The sequence below is a fragment of the Mustelus asterias genome, chromosome 8, assembly GCF_964213995.1.
Source record: "Mustelus asterias chromosome 8, sMusAst1.hap1.1, whole genome shotgun sequence".
NCBI classification, from domain to species: domain Eukaryota; kingdom Metazoa; phylum Chordata; class Chondrichthyes; order Carcharhiniformes; family Triakidae; genus Mustelus; species Mustelus asterias.
Genome location: NC_135808.1, coordinates 106,663,056 through 106,681,753, shown reverse-complemented (window position 1 = coordinate 106,681,753; position 18,698 = coordinate 106,663,056). Strand labels below are relative to the sequence as shown.

Sequence of the window (18,698 nt, the reverse complement as noted above, 5' to 3'; positions counted from 1 at the left end):
GTGCACACACAAAGGTAGAGGTCTGCTTTATATTTAGGTATGTATGAATAAATCACAAGCCGTTCACTAACACCTGTACTACTGAACTTTTATTATACATAGAAAATACATTTGTACCAGTGCAATTCAGAGTTTGCAGAAATAGAAATAATTTCTGAATGAATGGTACACTGAGATTTCCAAAGAAGCAATCTATTCTAGGTTGCAGTTGAACGTTGCATAAATGCCAGAACGATGAAGTAATTGTTTATTCATTCTGTGAGATCATTCCAATAATAGACATTACCAATGGAAAACTAATCTTTAAATGATGTCAGTGCATAGGTAGTTCCAGACATGTGCTGGATCAGCTGTGATATTTCTTTTCTTTCAGTCAAGTTCATTGCAATTTTTGGATAGATAACAATATGTTACTGCACGGTGGTTAGCACTGCTGCCTCTCAGTGCCAGAGACCCAGGTTCCATTCCAGCCTTAGATGACTGTGTGGAATTTGCATATTCTCCCCGTGTCTACGTGGGTTTCCTCCAGGTGCTCCGGTTTCCTCCCACAGTCCAAAGATGTGCAGGTTAGGTGGATTGGTCATGCCAAATTGCCCCTTAGTGTCCAAAGATGTATAAATTAGATGGATTAGCCATGGTAAATGTGCAGGGTTGTGGTGATAGGGTGGAGGGGAGGGTCTGAGTAAGATGGTCTTTTGGAGAGTTGGTGCAAACTCAATGGACCAAATGGCCTCCTCCTGCCTTGTAAGAATTCTATGGTTACTTATTGCAATATACATTTTTAAAATCATCTTGGGAATCATATAAATCATATAAACCCTACAGTGCAGAAACAGGCCATTCGGCCCATCAAGTCTGCACCAACCACAATCCCACCCTGGCCCTATCCCCACATCCCTACACATCCACCCGCTACTCCCTCTAACCTACACATCTCAGGACACTAAGGGGCAATTTTAGTATGGCCAATCAACCTAACCCGCACATCTTTGGACTGTGGGAGGAAACCGGAGCACCCGGAGGAAACCCACGCAGACACAAGGAGAATGTGCAAACTCCACACAGACAGGGACATTGGTACATTAAAGCTGACAAATGTGCGCACCAAGATAAAGCTGGAACTGTGGTCCGATATTGGGAAATATGGCTACATTGTTGAAAGGATGGGATCACTATTTTCTTTGGTATTTGCCATTGCATGGGCTGAGCTCGAGACCTCAGAGCCATATGCAACAAAACTATTAGCTGAAAACATTCAATTTTGCTGGAATAAACACTAATGCAACAACATAATAGTTTTTAAAAACTTACTGTGTATAAACATATACATGTTGACATTAAAGTTCCAGTTTAATGTCACATCCAATATTGAACACATGGTTGGAACTCACTACTCTGATATAACTGCTGTAGCCCTATCGCTAAATGTACTAGTATTTATTGGGGTTTTTGTCAGTAATTTCTTTAACATTTTTCCTTCTAACAGAACAAAGTATGATTTCTATGTGATCATATAACAGTTGAGCCAAAGGAGGTTTCTAACCAATGGAAGAAAGCAACAGAAAATCGTCAAAGGAGGCTATTTCTGGTTATACTTTAGCACCCATATTGACTGATTAGAGTGAAGACCAGGGGAAAGGTCTGTAGTTACTATTCTGCTCTCCTTCCAAGATATAACAGGTGAACACATATTCACAAAGTGATGTATTATTTTCAAATATTCAATCAGTGGCTCAGTGACTCTGTTGCTTTTCTGTAAAGTAACACAAGTCTAACTTGTCTTTCTTTAAAGCTTTGCAACTGAATACATTAAAACTTATGGCATGTGTCCTTTATAGTTTGTAATCAAAATGATGAGCGTACAGGATTTATACACATTTACTTGACGGTTAACTGTAGCAAACCACAAATGTTTCTATTTGGTTGAACATTTCTAATTTAGCCATCCTGTGAATTGGTAAAAAAGCAAATACTGTGAAACAGAAATATCATCACAAAAGAAAGATAACTTTACATGTTTTTCTCCTTCCTTAGTACCAAGATTTTGTACAACATGAGCTTCATTTCTATTTGTTACTTTCAGAATTACTGAAACTGTGAGCCCAGCAATATTTCCAAATCCATCTTTCAGGAGACCAGTCCTGGATTGAATGCGGCAGGTATTAAGATGGAGAAAATGTTGGCGTGGTCATGGTTTCCCTTGAAGATCTAAAAGTTGGTTTGTAAATATGACAGCCATATGGTATGTAAGTATTGTGAATATCATATTGAAGTGTAGTGGATTGCATGCCCGTTTCCATCAATGGAATGAAGTAGAAATTGTTGAGAGCTTCAGGTTTTAGGTGTCCAGATCACCAACAACTTGCCCTGATCCCTCCATGCAATACTGTAGTTAAGAAAATCCACCAACACCTCTACTTTCTTAAAAGGCTAAGGAAATTTGGCATGTCAGCTACAACTCTCTCCAACCTTTACAGATACACCATAGAAAACATTCTTTCTGGTTGTATCAGAGCTTGGTATGGTTCCTGCTCTGTCCAAGACCGCAAGAAACTACAACGGGTCGTGAATGAAGCCCAGTCCATCACTTAAACTAGCCTCCCATTCATTGGCACTGTATACACTTCCCGCTGCCATGGAAAAGCAGCCAGCATAATCAAGGACCCCACGTACCCCGGATATACTCTCTTCCACCTTCTTCCGTCGGGAAAAAGATGCAAAAGTCTGAGATAACGTACCGACTCAAAAACATCATCTTCCTGCTGCAATCAGACTTTTGAATGGACCTACCTCACATTAAGTTGATCTTTCTCTACATCCTAGCTATGACTGTAACACTACATTCTCCACTCTCTCCTTTCCTTCTGTATGTGCACTATGCTTTGTCTGTAATAGTGTGCAAGAAACTATACTTTTCACTGTATACCAATACGTGACAATAATAAATCAAATCAAATCTTGAAAATGCTGCAGATTCACAAGATGTCTCACACACACGCAGAAAATTAATAGTTGTCTCAAATATCACTGCTGCCTCAAAGCGCCAGGGACCCAGGTTCAATTCGGGTGACTGTCTGTGTGGAGTTTGCACATTCTCCTCATGTCTCCCCAATGTTTCCTCCGGGTGCTCCGATTTCATCCCACAGTCCAAAGATATGCCCGTTAGGTTGATTGGCCCATTCTAAATTGCCCCTTAATGTCCCAAGATGTGTAGGTTAGGGGGATAGGGGTGGGGTGGGATTGTTGTCGGTGCAGGCTCGATGGGCCGAATGGCTTTCTTCTGCATTGTAGGGATTCTATGATCATATATAGAATTTTTAAAAACACAATTAAACCTACCAATGAACAAATAGCAAGCAGGTAGTAAACTACCCCTCCGATACATACAAAGGAAAAATCAACAAAGAGACACCAAAAAACAATTAGCAAGGAGGAGAACTGAAGCCAAAGAAAATACAACAATCGTTTTGAGAAACCCTTTAGCCACCTTATTTAATTAGTTTCCTGAAGATATGATTGGTAAAATAAAGCTTTTTAACATAATGGACACACACAGAAAAACATGATTTAACAAATTAAACTAACCCATGGTCATCCTTTCTGTGTTTGAAATCTCTAGTTTCCCTTCAGAAACCTACCCTCTTCCAGCTATTGGAACTTAGATTCATGAAGTTTACTGCAGCAATGACCGTTGGCTATATTAAGATGCTTAACCCAGAAGCAGACTACAACTTGCAGAATGTGGCAGTGTCACACTGTTAGCAAGCTATGGCCTACAATTCCCAGTTGCAATGAAAGACAGCCTCCATTCTGAATCCAATGAATAATCCATATTTTGGGGTAGAGGGTCAACAAAATGCACATCAGGAATGCCTTAATGTATTGTTATCAGAATGACTAGCTACTCTCAGGGTATCCTGGAACTTGCTGGTTCTAAGCCCTGTCCCCTTGCTGTGCAGCAATGGGAAAGAATTGATGGCAATCATTAGAACCAGTGAATCCATTCATCTGGCTGTAACTTTCTTTTGAATGAACTTCCCATTGTTGTGATTGCATTAGATATCAGTAATTTTGCATAAAAGACATCCAAGGAGAAGGTAAAATGCCTCTAAAGATTGCTGTGATTTCTCTTTGTATAATACCAATAAAAACATTTTCTTTTAATCAACTAATTGGAGAACTCTGACAGGAGGAACAATATACATAAGTACGCATAAGAGCACAACAGTGCAAACATACTAATTGTTACATGGAACTAACCCTGTTCCTCTCACCAGCCTCTATTCCAGGTTCAACCAATGAGTTCCTCAGCCTAGAACTACCTTCACTGGTGTCAGCTTGGCATTCTTGCCTCTGGGCCGAATGCGGGCTATTGGGACCAGCTTAGTGACTAAAAACTGGGTGGCGTGGACAGGTTTAACTGAAGGGCTGTAAACCTCTATGACTTGATGAGTCACAAGGTTGCAGGTTCTTTTTAACTCCATGCATTCAAGCTAGACCAACACTCAGTGCAGTGTTGAGGAGATATTAAATGGCAGAGATATCCAGCTTCAAAACTGGATGCAAATTATCCTGCAACTATTCACAGAAAAGCCGAGGACTTCTCTTGTTGCCATGCCTAACATTTATCCCTTAACTTACAGTACCAAAAATATATTAATTGGTTCTTAGTAGAATTTTTGCTGTGTGCAAATTGGTTGCTGGTTCCCCACATATCAACAGTAACAACATTTCAAAAGAACGAATTGGGTTCTAGATGGACTGTTCTACTTCACATTCATTCCATGGACTATTCTCTAGTTGATTGCTTCCTGACATTGGACAGCCACTGAGTATCTCACAGCAAAGTCTTGCTTATAGTATGCATTACCTTCAAAATGTGTCCATAATACTATGTTATTGTAGATTTCTATTGGTTCAAATTCCCACGAACCTATTAATAAACACTAAACCCATATGCATGTACTTTACCAACTGACCACATTGTTCATAAACTTTTACAGGATGTGTTCAGACCAGAGATAATACAGAGGAGATTTACAAGGACGTTGCCAGGAATGAAGAATTTTAGCAATGAGGAAATATTGGATTGGTGGAGTTGTTTTCTGTCCAACCGAGGAGGTTGAGAGGATATTTTAATTAAGGTGGGTAAAATTGTGAGGGGCTTCGCTAAAGTGTATAGGAAATACTTATTTCCATTAGCAGGACGGTAATCCCACATTCTTAAAGATATAAAGCCAATGCTGAGAGTGGACCGGGCAAACCCAAATCCATTCCTTGCTTGCTTCAAAAACCAAATTCAAATTCCAATTGAATCCAATTCAAGGTCCCCAGAAGGGAGACAAACAAGATCCAAGCTGACAAGTTAAGACATTGTACCTCATCTTGGGCTTGATCTTAGGCAGTCACTAACCCGCAGCGTAGATCTTTAAAGTAATTGCTAGTAGGATCAGAGAGGAGTTGAAGAAAAATGTTTTCATCCAGAGGGTGGTGGTGAGAACAGACTGTCTAAAAGGGTAAAAGTGGCAGCTACCTCATTTAAAAAATCTTTGGATATGCATTTGAAGTGCTGTAACCTGTAGCGATACTAAGCAAGAGCTGGAAAGTGGGATTAGGCTTAATAACTTTCTCAGCCAGAACAGGCACGGCACTAATGGCCACCGTTGTGCATAGATTTTGTTTCTAAATGTTATCACTTTGATGATTGTGATGGGAAATCTACTATATTAATCATTACTGAAGGCCAATTGTTGATTCAGCAGTTGATTGAAAAGATGGACAGACCTCAATAAGCGCTAATTTTGACTAACTGAATTACTGACAGGAGGAACCTTGCGCTGGTCTCCAATCAGTAACTATACAGTTGCTGGAGGTTAAGCTTCTTTTCAGCTTGGAATGAAAATCAGTTACTATCCAGCTACAAAAGTGAATGCAAATTATCTTGCTACTATTCACAGAAACGCAGAGGACTTCTCTCGTTGTCATGCCTAACATTTATCCCTCAACTAACAGTACCAAAAATATATTAACTGGTTATCTCACTGCTCGTTGTAGGATTTTTGCTCTGTGCAAATTGGTTGCTGCATTTCCCCACATAGCAGCAGTGACATTTCAAAGGATTGAATTGGGTTCTAGATCACTTTTGGATGTGGCAGGTGCTACATAAACGCAAGTTCTTTCTTATGTTTCTTCCCCAGGAATCTTTCTGCTCACTTCATGCCTCAGACTTTGGCGCTGCCAGTTTCCAGATAGAAAGTATCAGATTCCTCGCCATCCCTTCTTCAACTCATGCCATTCCCGACTCCTATCCTGCTCATATTCCTATGTCATTTCCCACTGGACTGTTCTACTTCACATTCATTCCATGCACTATTCCCTATATGGTTGCTTCCTGACACTGGACAGCCAGTGATTGAAACGGAGTGAAAGAAAAAAATTATCAATTTGAAGATTAACCCATCATATCTGGATGAAACTCCGATCAAATTGGAATTTATTATTTGTCCAGATAGGAATTTCAAGTAAATATTTAGAGAGGGCTATGGATCACAGTCTCAATTTTATGCAAGGTTGGAACCAGGTCAGATGTTTGGAGGTGGTTCTTTTCCAAGAGAAGGACTTGTGGAACAGGCTGCAGTTTGTGTGGTGATAGCTGATTTGCTGAATTCCTTCAAGCAAGAGTTAGACCTGTTTCTATTCAGAGAACACTTTGTACATTAATCGGGGCAGATCGGTGTTATGGTTATTGGGGCATGATCCTTTAAGAGAATAGGTCAGGTGACCCGGGATTCAAGCCCCAGCTTGAGTGAAGCTTGCCGGGGCAGTCTGGGTGCTGGGAGAAAGACGTGTAATAAACCATTCCATTAATTTATTACTACTAATCTCGCGGTCCTTATTAGTCTTCAATATCAGACCTCCAGTCGTAATAATTGGTCTTTTAGTTTTGATCACCTAATATGGGCAGAGAGAAAAATTCCAGATTTCTTCCCCTAATTGGCTTAAAGATTTTTTTTTGCCTCTTCCAGCAGATAACATAGCCCTTTGGTAAAATGGGGAATGTATATATTGTGGCTTTGGACATCATTGATCTGTGGCACAGGCTGTATAGACCACTGGATCTTTTACTGTCATCATAGTTTGTATGCTCCCATATATTTCACTCTAAGCACTGAAGAGAAATAGTTGGCCACTGACAAGAAATATGATTGTGGAGTTTAAAAAATTAATTCCTTTGGCTTCAAAGTGGCAGCATATTTAACAGCAGATGCGAAGCTACTCCCTTTCTGGTTCCAATTGTGGGCCTCTGTTTTTATCCACCCTGCTGGAAGAATTGAGTCATCATTTGTTGGGGAAGGGGAAATTCCCACACAACTCTTGTTGGCATTGAAGATACTAGTGGATCTCCCATTCCAATGCTTATGCAGATCAAGTTATGAGTAGTCACAAACATTACAACAGAGTTTGCTACTCTCATTTCTTACAAGCAACAGAACATAAAGTGAACGCTCTGTGTTACATCCAATGAAATCCATTTACACAAATGGTATGTTATTGACCTTAAATTCTGTGGCAATTTCTCTTTCTTCATCCTGGTACCATCACCAGAGTAACGCACTGAGCAGTTCCGACTACATGTAAATGCGACATGTTAAAAAAAGGAACCTTATCTGAAGACCATGAAGTCTAATGAAACAGGGCACACAATCCTTGGAACTGTTAAAGGGGGAAAGGTTATTATTGTGCACAGCTGTCCGTTTCAATAAATTTCAGTTTACAATAATAGATTCATGGCTTTTTGCTTTAACAAAGACTAAATATCCTGCCCAGCGGTTTGCATCGGAGAACTGAGCAGGTGCAGAAGTATCAACTCTGTCCACAGTCTCGTGTTTACTAATTGCGATCATCGTTTAGAACGCAATGAGGAACCATCACACACTGGGCTACACGATTGCCTTCCCAGTATCCAACATCCTGACCATCATGGCAGTGGCAGTAGGTGCACTTGTCAATCCACACAGTCGTCCCCGCTGGAATCACCTGACTTTGAGCGTAGTCACTGTAACAGTTTGGACCTTAAGTGACCACAGTGGGGAAAATAAATGTTCAAGTTATTCAGTTTTGATTTACAAATTGGAGATGGTTGAACAAAGTAATCAGGTTAGAATTATTAAATTATATTAACACCGCTAAAGCAAGAGAAGAAAGCAGGGGAATAAAAGAGAAAGAAAGATAAGTCCGAATCTGTGGACAAATTAATATTTCAACCAGGGCATTTCTTCAGCACTGAATGATAAGCAGGCATTTTAATAAAATCAGTAAAAACAAAATGGAAAAAATAAAACACAATATTGCAAACTCAGAATTGGTTAAACATCTGAGGAGATTGTTAAGCAATGTAAAGGATTACTTCAATCGAGCAATACAGATAAGGTTTAGTGGCATCAGAGAAAGAAAATATTGTATGAATAGATAAGACAATAAGAAGCAAGAGAAAATGGGACCAAAAGGAAAATGGACCCCATAGCCTGTCAATCAAGTCTGTAATTAAAGTAGAAACTGCTGGCAAGCTGTCAGTTGCACCCGCCCCATCCCCCTCCAAATAAAACCCCAACAGGTCAACACCAAGGGGGCAGCTCCATCTCTACCCACAACCCCTACCCCTCTCCTCATCAGCACTGAGTTCCAAAAAATAATCTCCATGTCAACCCAACCTCTTCCACTGTCCATTCCACATCACAGCGCCCTCTGCTCGATAGGATAAAAAGGACAAGGTTTGACGTTACTAAAGTCTATATAGTCTGAAACTTCTGGGCAGCGTGTGAAGGTTCTCCCAACCTGACGCTGCTATGCATTTTTTATAGGATCTTCGAATCCTGATCATCACAGAAATGCCAGGTCAATTTTTTTTGGGGGGTGTAGTCGGATCAAGGGAGTAGTCTAGTCCAGTTGTGGGGGTAGTCAACTGTTCGGGAATAGTCAGATGGTCAAGGGGCGGTCAACCCAGGATCAGAAAAATAGGTGGGTGGTTGCAGGGTAGTCAGCTGGTTGTGGAGTTGGGGGGGGGGGGGGGGGGTGGTAGTAATAGGTCTAGTCAATGATGGGGTGACATCGGGGGGGTCAGTAAGAGTTTGGTCATGGAGTTACTCAAGTGTTAGAGCACATTTTAAACTGTGTAACATATTTCCTTGGTAACTATCAAGGTAGCTGGTGCAGAAGGTGAAGTCGCATGGGATCAGAGGTGAGTTGGCAAGGTGGATACAAAACTGGCTCGGTCAAAGAAGACAGAGGATAGCAGTGGAAGGGTGCGTTCCTGAATGGAGGGCTGTGACAAGTGGCGTTCCTCAGGGATCAGTGCTGGGACCTTTGCTGTTTGTAATATATATATAAATGATTTGGAGGAAAATGTAACTGGTTTGATTGGAAAGTTTGCGGACGACACAAAGGTTGGTAGATTTGTGGATAGCGATGAAGACCATCAGAGGATACAGATCAGTTGGAGACTTGGGCGGAGAGATGGCAGATGGACTTTAATCCGGACAAATGTGAGGTAATGCATTTTGGAAGGTCTAATACAGATAGGAAATATACAGTAAATGGCAGAACCCTTAAGAGTATTGATAGGCAAAGGGATCTGGGTGTACAGGTACACAGGTCACTGAAAGTGGCAATGCAGGTGGAGAAGGTCATCAAGAAGGCATACGGCATGCTTGCCTTCATCGGCCGGGGCATTGAGTTTAAAAATTGGCAAGTCATGTTGCAACTTTATAGAACCTTAGTTAGGCCGCACTTGGAATATAGTGTTCAATTCTGGTTGCCACACCACCAGAAGGATGTGGAGGCTTTGGAGAGAGTACAGAAAAGATTTACCAGGATGTTGCCTGGTATGGAGGGCATTAGCTATGAGGAGAGGTTGGAGAAACTTGGTTTGTTCTCACTGGAACGATGGAGGTTGAGGGGCGACCTGATAGAAGTCTACAAGATTATGAGAGGCATGGACACAGTGAATAGTCAGAAGCTTTTTTCCAGGGTGGAAAAGTCAATTACTAGGAGGCACAGGTTTAAGGTGCGAGGGGCAAGGTTTAAAAGAGATGTACGAGGCAAATTTCTTTTACATAGAGAGTAGTGGGTGCCTGGAACTCGTTGCCGGGGACGTAGTGGAAGCAGATATGGTAGTGACTATTAAGTGACTATTTAGTGACAAATACACGAATAGGATGGGAATAGAGGGATATAGTCCCTGGAAGGGTAGGGAGTTTTAGTTAAGTCGGGCAGCATGGTCGGTGCAGGCTTGGAGGGCCAAAGGGCCTGTTCCTGTGCTGTAATTTTCTTTGTTCTTTGTTCTTGTTCTTTGTAAGTGCCACAGATCTACCATTTTCCTGTATTTGACCTACATTTCTGTCAGACAGAAGGAATGTTTTGTATCCTGAACCGTGGTGTGAGATCACATCAATGAACAGGTGTTACACTTGTCTGCAGTTGCCAGGACGATATCAGGCAGGGACAGCTGGAATTTGAGGTGAAAGGTGAACAATAAAATCTTTCTCAAATGGTCTAATCTAAGATTGGAAAGGCCTTTCCCTTGACTGAAGATACCTCTGCAGTTTTGGGAAAGTGTTTTGAGTCACAAGATAACTGGCATTTCAACTAGGAAAAATAATATTCCCACAGGACAAATATAATTGTCAATGTCTACCCATTCTGTGATCTGCATCAACTTTAAAATCTTACCATCCTTGCACTCTGGGCAACACTTTCCTTTCTCGTACACTGGGTTAACACATGAGGGTGGAGCACAATCGGCGACGAGACAGCGCGCGATTCCATCCATATCACAGGTACACTGTTCACACTCTGATGGCTGAAATACAACGCAAAAGATGATTTAAGAGCAAAATACTGCAGATACTGGAATCTGAAATGAAAGTTGAAAGCGTTGGAAAAGCTTAGCAGGTCTGGCAACACCTGTGGAGAGAGAAAATAGAGTGAATGTTTTGGGATGCGAAGGAGAGGGAGAAATGTGATGGCTTATATACTGTACAAGAGGCGGTGGGGCAGAGTAAAAGATCAGGGATTGGTGGGAGCTCGGAGAGATTGCAGCAAAGATGTGCAGATCATGAGAATGAGGAAGCGTTAATGCATTAGAAGGTGCTGGTAGTTGCATAAAGGTAAGATATCAGAATGTGTTAATAGGAGAACAAGGACAGATGCTGCCAGACCTCCTGAGCTTTTCTAGCATTTGCTAGCACGAAGGCTGTACAAGCATAAAGGAACAAATTGCTTGATAAGGACATAGAAACAGGAGAAGGCTATTCAGCCCCTCAAGCCTGTTTCAACGTAGCAGATTATAGCATCTCAACTTCATTTCAAACTTTGTCCTGAAAGTTTCAATTGACCTAGGTTTCGCAGACTTCTGGGAAATCAAAGTTGCAGATTTCCATCACCTTTTGTATAAATCAGTGTTTCCCGATTTTATTCTTAAATGGTCTAACTTTAGTTTTACACCAGGAGTTTCTGCTGCTGCTCCAGCCTCTGCGTGGCAGCCAATGTGCCAAGTGAATGGAGCAGTATCATGCTTCACAAGGCTGAATGTGGCCTTATGGCGAGATCCAGGCCAGGCAAGTAATCTGAAACCTTGAAAATTGGTCATTTTTGTTTAATGTTGCGACTATGGTTCTCCTACTCAGGCTACTGAATTTAGAATGATTGGGGTGGAGTTATGCAGCTGTCAGTTTCCTGGGGAAATGGCCAGGTGTCCTCCCACTGAAGGTTGGGTGGAATTAATGCAGGATGGGAACCGTCAACTCCAAACCCAGCTTAACTGGGTATTTCAGAACCACTAATTTTAGCCTAAGTTTTGGGACTTAGTGGCCCATTCTTCCCAGATTACTCCGGGGCTTCACAATCCCAAGTTGCATTTTCCAGTTTAAGGTGCAGCATTGTTGCCCGATGTCTGTGCAAGTTAGGCTTCTGATTCAACACAGTGGTAAATTACATTAGGAAATAATGGTGGTCAAGAACCTTGAAAACTGACAATAGTAATTTTGTAAATGAAAATGAGAAAATGGCAGAGAGAACGAATAATTGCTTTGCATTCATAGTTTCAGCACAGGAACAGGATAGCTTGCTGGACATCCCAAAGAAACTCATCAAGATTAACTTCAGCATCGAAAAAATAATGGCAATCGGGAGTGACAAATTCCTTGGACTAGATAGGTTCCATCTCAGGAATTTAACGAAACTAGATAAAAGCACTGTGGATGTCCTAACATTGACATCCAAAGTTCCCTCGGCGGTTTGCGAACCATTCCTTTAGATTGGAAAATTGCACTCCACTATTTAAGAGAAGTGAGAGTGTAAACAGGGAATTACAGGTCTGTTAGTCTAAGATTTGTTGTCAGAAAATTAGTCTATAATTAAGAATTGAATATTGAATACCTTGAAATCTGAGCTGATCAGAGAGAGCCAGAATGAATTTGTAAAGGTTAGGCAAGATGGAGGTGATTAAATTATTGGACAAGTTGATGTCAATGAATGTTACATACATGGACCTCCAAAAGGCATTTGATAAAGTCCCTCATAAGAGACAGCTAGCTAAAATAGAAGTTCATGGGATTGACCATATTAGGAAATTTAGTAGCAGGCGACAGTAAGGATACTGTGGAGATACTCCAACTAATAGGATGTAACTAGTGGTGTCCTGCAGTGATCTGGGTTGGTACCTCAACTAGTCTTCATCAAAAACTTAAGGAAAGGATAGGATAGAAAGCTATATATCCAAGTTTGCCGATGACACAAAGATAATGGCCTTATAAATAGTGATGATAGAAACATAAAATTTCGAGGCAATATTGATAGATTGCATGAACAGGGAAAATGTGAGGTCAACCATTTTGGAACAAAAACGCCTGGTTCATAATACTTTTTAAATTATGAGAAGCTAGAAATATTGGAGGTCCACAGAGACATGGATTAAAATATCTTAAAAAGGTACAACAAATAATCAAAAAGTTATTCGAATCCTGGCTCATATCAAGAGGACTGGAATACATAAGGGTAGAAATTATGCTAAAACTATACAAAGGCCTGCCTAACCATAGCAGAAGTACTGTGAGCAGTTCTGGGTACCACATTTTATTAAGGATATGTTGACCTTGGAGTAAAACATATATTCACTAGAACAATACTTGGACTTCAAAGATTAAATTACAAGGAAAGATTACAACAACTAGAATTGAATTCCCTGAAACTCATATTTTTAAAAGGAAATTTCATTTGTTTTGCCAAGATAATAAGATGAATAGATAGGCTGGATAGAGAGAAACTATTTCTGCTGGTTGAAGAGTCCAGAAGTAGTGGGCAATGTCTCAAAGTTAATCAGATCTTTCAGGGGTGAAATTACAAAACAAGTTTAAGCTGACTTATTTATTAGTGTCACAAGTAGGCTTCATTAACACTGCGATGAAGGTACTGTGAAAATCCCCTTGTTTCAAGAGAGTTCCAAACTTTTACCATCCTTTCTTGTAGTACTGGGTAGCACGGTGGCACAGTGGTTAGCACTGCTGCCTCTCAGTGCCAGGGACCCAGGTTCGATTGGGTCATGGTCAGTGTGGAGTCTGCATGGGTTTCCTCCGGGTGCTCCAGTTTCCTCCCACAGTCTGGTAGACGTGCTGGTTAAGTGCATTGGCCAAGCTAAATTCTCCCTCAGTGTCCCCGAACAGGCACCAGAGTGTGGTGAGTAGGGGATTTTCACAGTAACTTCCTTGCAGTGTTAATGTAAGCCTACTTGTGACTAATAAATAAACTTTAGAATCAACCACAATCTGTAACCTTATGACCCAGCATATTCTCCATTCTACCATCAACATCAAGCCAGGGGATCAACCTTGTGCAATAAAGAGTGCAGGAGGGCATTGCAGAAGCAGTACCAATCATATTTAAAAATGGGATGTTAACTAGGTGAAGCTTCAATACAGGGCTAATTGCATGCCAAACAGTGGAAGCAGCATATCACAGACACAGCTAAGCGATCCAACAGCCAACGGATCAGATCTAAGCTTTGCAGTCCTGCCACATCCAGTCGTGATTGGCGGTGCATAATAAACAATGAACTAGAGGAGGAGGCTCCACAAATATCCTGATCCTCAATGATGGGGGATCCCAGCATATCAGGGCAAATGATAAGCATTTGCAACCATCCACAATCAGAAGGGCCAAACTGATCTTGGCTGAACTTGAGAGGTGAATGCGTCTAATTGCCCTTGACATTAAGGCAGCATTTGACAGAGTGTGGGATCAAGGAGCCTGAGCAAAGCTGGAGTCAATAGGAATCAGGGGTTAAATTACAGAGGTTGGAGTCATACCTTGCTAAAGGATTATGCTTATGGTTGTTGGAGGTGAATCATCTCAATCCTAGGAATTGCAGCAAGTGTTCGAGAGGGTAGTGCCTTAGGCCCAACCATGTTCAGCTGCTTTATCAATTAACTTCCTTCCATCGTAACCTCAGAGGTGAATACATGTACTGATGATTTCACAATGTTCAGCACCATCCATGACTCCTCAGACCCCATAGCAGTCTGTGTCCATATGCAGCAAGACATTGGCAATATTCAGCCTTTGGCTGATAAGTAACATTCTTGCCACACAAATGTCAGGCAATAACTATCTCCAACAAAAATGAACCTAACCATTGCCTCTTGACATTCAATGAAATTATCATCGCTGAATCTCCCACTATCAACATCCCGGTGGTTTATCATCAATCAGAATCTGAACTGGACTAGCCATATAAATACCGTGGCTACAAGAGCAGGTCCGAGGCTGGAGACTCTGCAGTGAATAACTCATCTCCTGACTTCACAAAGCCTGTCCACCATCTACAAGGCACAAGACAGCAGTGTGATGGAGTACTTGCCTGGATGAGTGCAGCTCCAACAGCACAAGAAGCTCTATACCATCCAGTAACAGATGGGCTAGGGCAGGGACCAAGTCAGGTGATGTTAGAGGTGGAAGTTGTTTTTTTTTTGGTGATTGAGTGGATATTGGGTTAGAAGCACGCACTAAGTACAAGTGTCTCCATTTGGATTATTTGCCATTTAGATTGTTGCTTTTCAATACTTCAGTGGAAAATTTCTCAAAATATTTCCCTTTGATTTATAGATACCTAATACAATAGAACCCTTTCATAATGCTGGTTTGGAAGTCATACAAAATATAATGAATAGAAGCTCCATGATATTTGCCAAGAATGTGAATCATTCCAATGACAACTCAGGAAAATAAGTGACTTGGAGGGGTTACATTAGTAGCAATAGATCAGTAAACTTGCTTTAAAGCACAGACAGGTTCCTGGCACCCATGTGGAAGATACATTTTACTGCTTGTAACTACTTTTATGTTTTTGGTAAGGTCTTAAGTATGGGTCTGAAACCCAATTAAAATGTACACATAATCCCTATGATGACTAGAAAGAGGATATATTGTCAGTGCTGAGGTAACAAAGTTTCTTCTGGAGGCCAAAGACAATGGACCTGATCTTTCCAATGATTAGGTGGAAAAAGTTATTGCTCATCCAAGATTGGATGTGTGGGCAGGGTCAAGAAGTGTGGTCAAGAGACAGCTGGATCTCATCAGCACACATTTGGCAATTGATCCCAGGTCTGTGCAAGATGGCACCATTGGGTAATATGTAGGTGAAGAAAAAGGATGGATCCTTGGGTGTCTCCCAACATGGCAGTGCAGGATTGGGAAGAGGAGCCATCACGGCAAATAGCTGCCTATGATGGGATAAGCACGAGTGGAACTAAACAAAGGTTGTGTCATTGAGCTGTACAATGGAAGAGGATAGTGTGATGGACCGTACCAGATGCTGCAAGGGAGAGAGTTATGACACGCGAGGGTCACAGTTACCAGAAAACATCATTCATGACTTTAGTTAGAGCCACTGTGCTGCGGTGGGAGGGATAGAAGTCTGACTTAAGAGATTCAAACAGAGTTGCGAGAGGGATAGTCACAAATCTAGATGATGACATCTTGAAGGAATTTGCTCAAGGAATTGGCCAGTTAGTGAGTGTTGAATGGGGTTAAGAGTGAGGCATTCCAAAGCACTTTCGCAATGTCAATGGTGTTATGCATCAAAGTGCTTCTACCTGAAAACCCGTGTTTCTGACTGCCCTTTAAATCTGAACACAAAACAAAAAATGTCATGATTCTGTCAGAGAATGCAGTTAATTCAAGAATGCTGTACTGTTATCTATACAGCTCTGATTCATAATCTGCTGTGACATTAACAGGAACTGATTTTTAATGTTAGTCTTGTGGACTGTTTTTAGAATAGAATACGGGTAAATCTCAGAAAGCACTGTTAGCATTCAAGGGATTGTACTGGCTGCTTATCAATACAATCTTGCAGAGCAAAAGACAAAAGGCAAAGAAAACTGGGATAAATGCAGAGAAAGAGCACCTTAGGGTGAGGGGAAAAGGCCCCTAAACATAAAAATGAAGAGAAAGCATGAAACAGTGAATTTAAAAAAAGGACTGAGAGAGTTTAGGAATGACAAAAAGAGCAGGCAGAAAGAGTGTTGCATGGAGCAAGACGGTCGAAAATAGAATGAAATAGAGAGTGTCACGAAGAAAAGGGAGGGGGGGGAATGGAATGAGTGAATGAGGAAAGTACGGGCAGCATGGTGGCACAGTGGTTAGCACTGCTGCCTCAGCGCCAGGGACCTGGGTTTGATTCCCAGCGTGGGTCACTGAGTTTGCACGTTCTCCCTGTGTCTGCGTGGGTTTCCTCGGGGTGATCCGGTTTCCTCCCAGTCTGAAAAACTTGCTGGTTAGGTGCATTGACCCGAACAGGTGCCGGACTGTGGCGACTAGGAGAGCTTCACAGTAACTTCATTGCAGTGTTAATGTAAGCCTTACTTGTGACTAATAATACATGAATAAAGAAATAGAATGGAAGAGAAAACAATAAGTAACATTAGGAAGAAACAATACTTTAAAAAAAAGAAACAGTACTATTCACCATATCCCAATACATGTGACAATAAATGAAATCAAGAAGCAGTGGACGGAGGAGGTGGAATGAGTGCGTGAGGAAAGCAGAAAGGAAGAGGAAATAAAAAAGGAAATAAAAAATAACATTAAGAAGTGGGGAACAGAAAGGGAGAGGGGAAATGGAATGAGTGCATGAGGAAAGTAGAAAGAAGAGGAAGCAAAGTAACATTAGGAAGAAACAATACTTTAAAAAAACAATACTTTTTACTGTATCCCAATACATGTGACAATAATAAATCAAATCAAAAAGCGGTGGACAGAGAGGGAGAAGATGGAATGAGTGCATGAGGAAAGTAGAAAGGAAGAGGAAACAATAAAGTAACATTGTGGAGAAGTGATGGACAGAAAGTAGAGGACTGAGAAAAATTCACAGTGAGATTTGGAAGGTTGCAATTGCTCATTCAATTAACTCTCCCATGTCTCCCTCTCCACTTCTAAAGAAGCCAACAAGGAGTTTTACCTGGAACTGCTGCCCCAGCTCATAGACACGTCCCCGGTATTCGCAGCCCACCCTCTCGCAGCGGGGGCAGCAGTCGCTGGGGTAGTGGCTGACATGGATGCAGGCAGGCGGGAGGTGCACACACTCGGTGCGGGCACACAGCGCACCCTCCGCCGTACACTCGCACTGTGTGCACTGGTCCGACTCCAGCAAGTACCACTCGCCCACATAGTACACGCTGCCATTCGCCTCGCAAGTGCCGGGCACCGAGAATGCCAGGCTCTGCCTTCCCAAGAGTGCCAGAAGCAGGGCGGAGAGCAGCACTGGCATGATGCGGGGTTTGGCTGCTGAGTAAGAATTGGATCGAGGAACCCTGCAGCTGTAGAAGCACCGAACAGCGGTCCCGCGATATCGATGCTGCCTTTGCTCCAGTCTCGTCTCCTTCACTGCTTTCCAGATCTTTCCGAGCACTGGCTCCAGAATGGGAAATCCGCATGTGCCAAATACTTACATGTGCAATTGAAATTTTTTAAAAGTAACACGCTGCTGAAAGAACAGCAATCTGACAATCCTTTCTGGGGTTGGGGAGAAGCACCAGAAATAAGTGCAGCTTTTGCAAAACTTTTTAGATCCCAACTGCAACCAGAAATCCACCCCTTCTCAAATGTATTTTTCAGGAAATGCAAAATGCTGCGATCTCCTCTCTCTCTGGTGATAGGTTTGACTGCTGCTTCCAGAGGATGAAATTCTGTACCCAGAAATAGAAATCCGCCAAATTCCCGATTTTCCAGCAAGCTGCTGTGTCAGTGCAGCTATCTTTAATACCCTGAGCCTCCCCTCCCCTCCTCTTCCCCCGCCCCGACACACACGTGATCGTACCAACAAAAACCATGAATTAGGGTAATCCATCCCACTGCTTTTTGATATGATTTATTATTGTCTCAGGCATTGGTATACAGTGAAAAGTATTGTTTCTTGTGTGCTATTAAGACAAAGCATACCATTCATTGAATAGATAAGGGAGTAGGAAAGGAGAGGGTGCAGAATGTAGTGTTACAGTCACGGCTAGTATATAGAAAAAGACCATCTTAATATAAGGTGGTCCATTCAAAAGCATGATGGCAGCAGGGAAGAAGCTATTCTTGTGTCAGTTGGTACGTGACCTCAGACTTTTGTATCTTTTTCCTGATGGAAGAAGATGGAAGAG

At 41.7% G+C, this 18,698-nt stretch overlaps 1 protein-coding gene across 1 annotated transcript; it reads right to left on the bottom strand.

The window, feature by feature from the left end:
• Window positions 1-7,712: 7,712 nt before the first annotated feature.
• LOC144497420 (von Willebrand factor C domain-containing protein 2-like) lies at window positions 7,713-18,125 on the bottom strand. Its single transcript, XM_078218674.1, has 3 exons — window positions 17,513-18,125; window positions 10,729-10,858; window positions 7,713-8,072 (listed from the first exon to the last, which is right to left on the bottom strand). Exons 1-3 carry the CDS (start codon window positions 17,819-17,821, stop codon window positions 7,891-7,893), a joined length of 621 nt encoding a protein of 206 aa, XP_078074800.1. The 5' UTR covers window positions 17,822-18,125; the 3' UTR covers window positions 7,713-7,890.
• Between the last annotated feature and the right edge of the window lie 573 nt (window positions 18,126-18,698).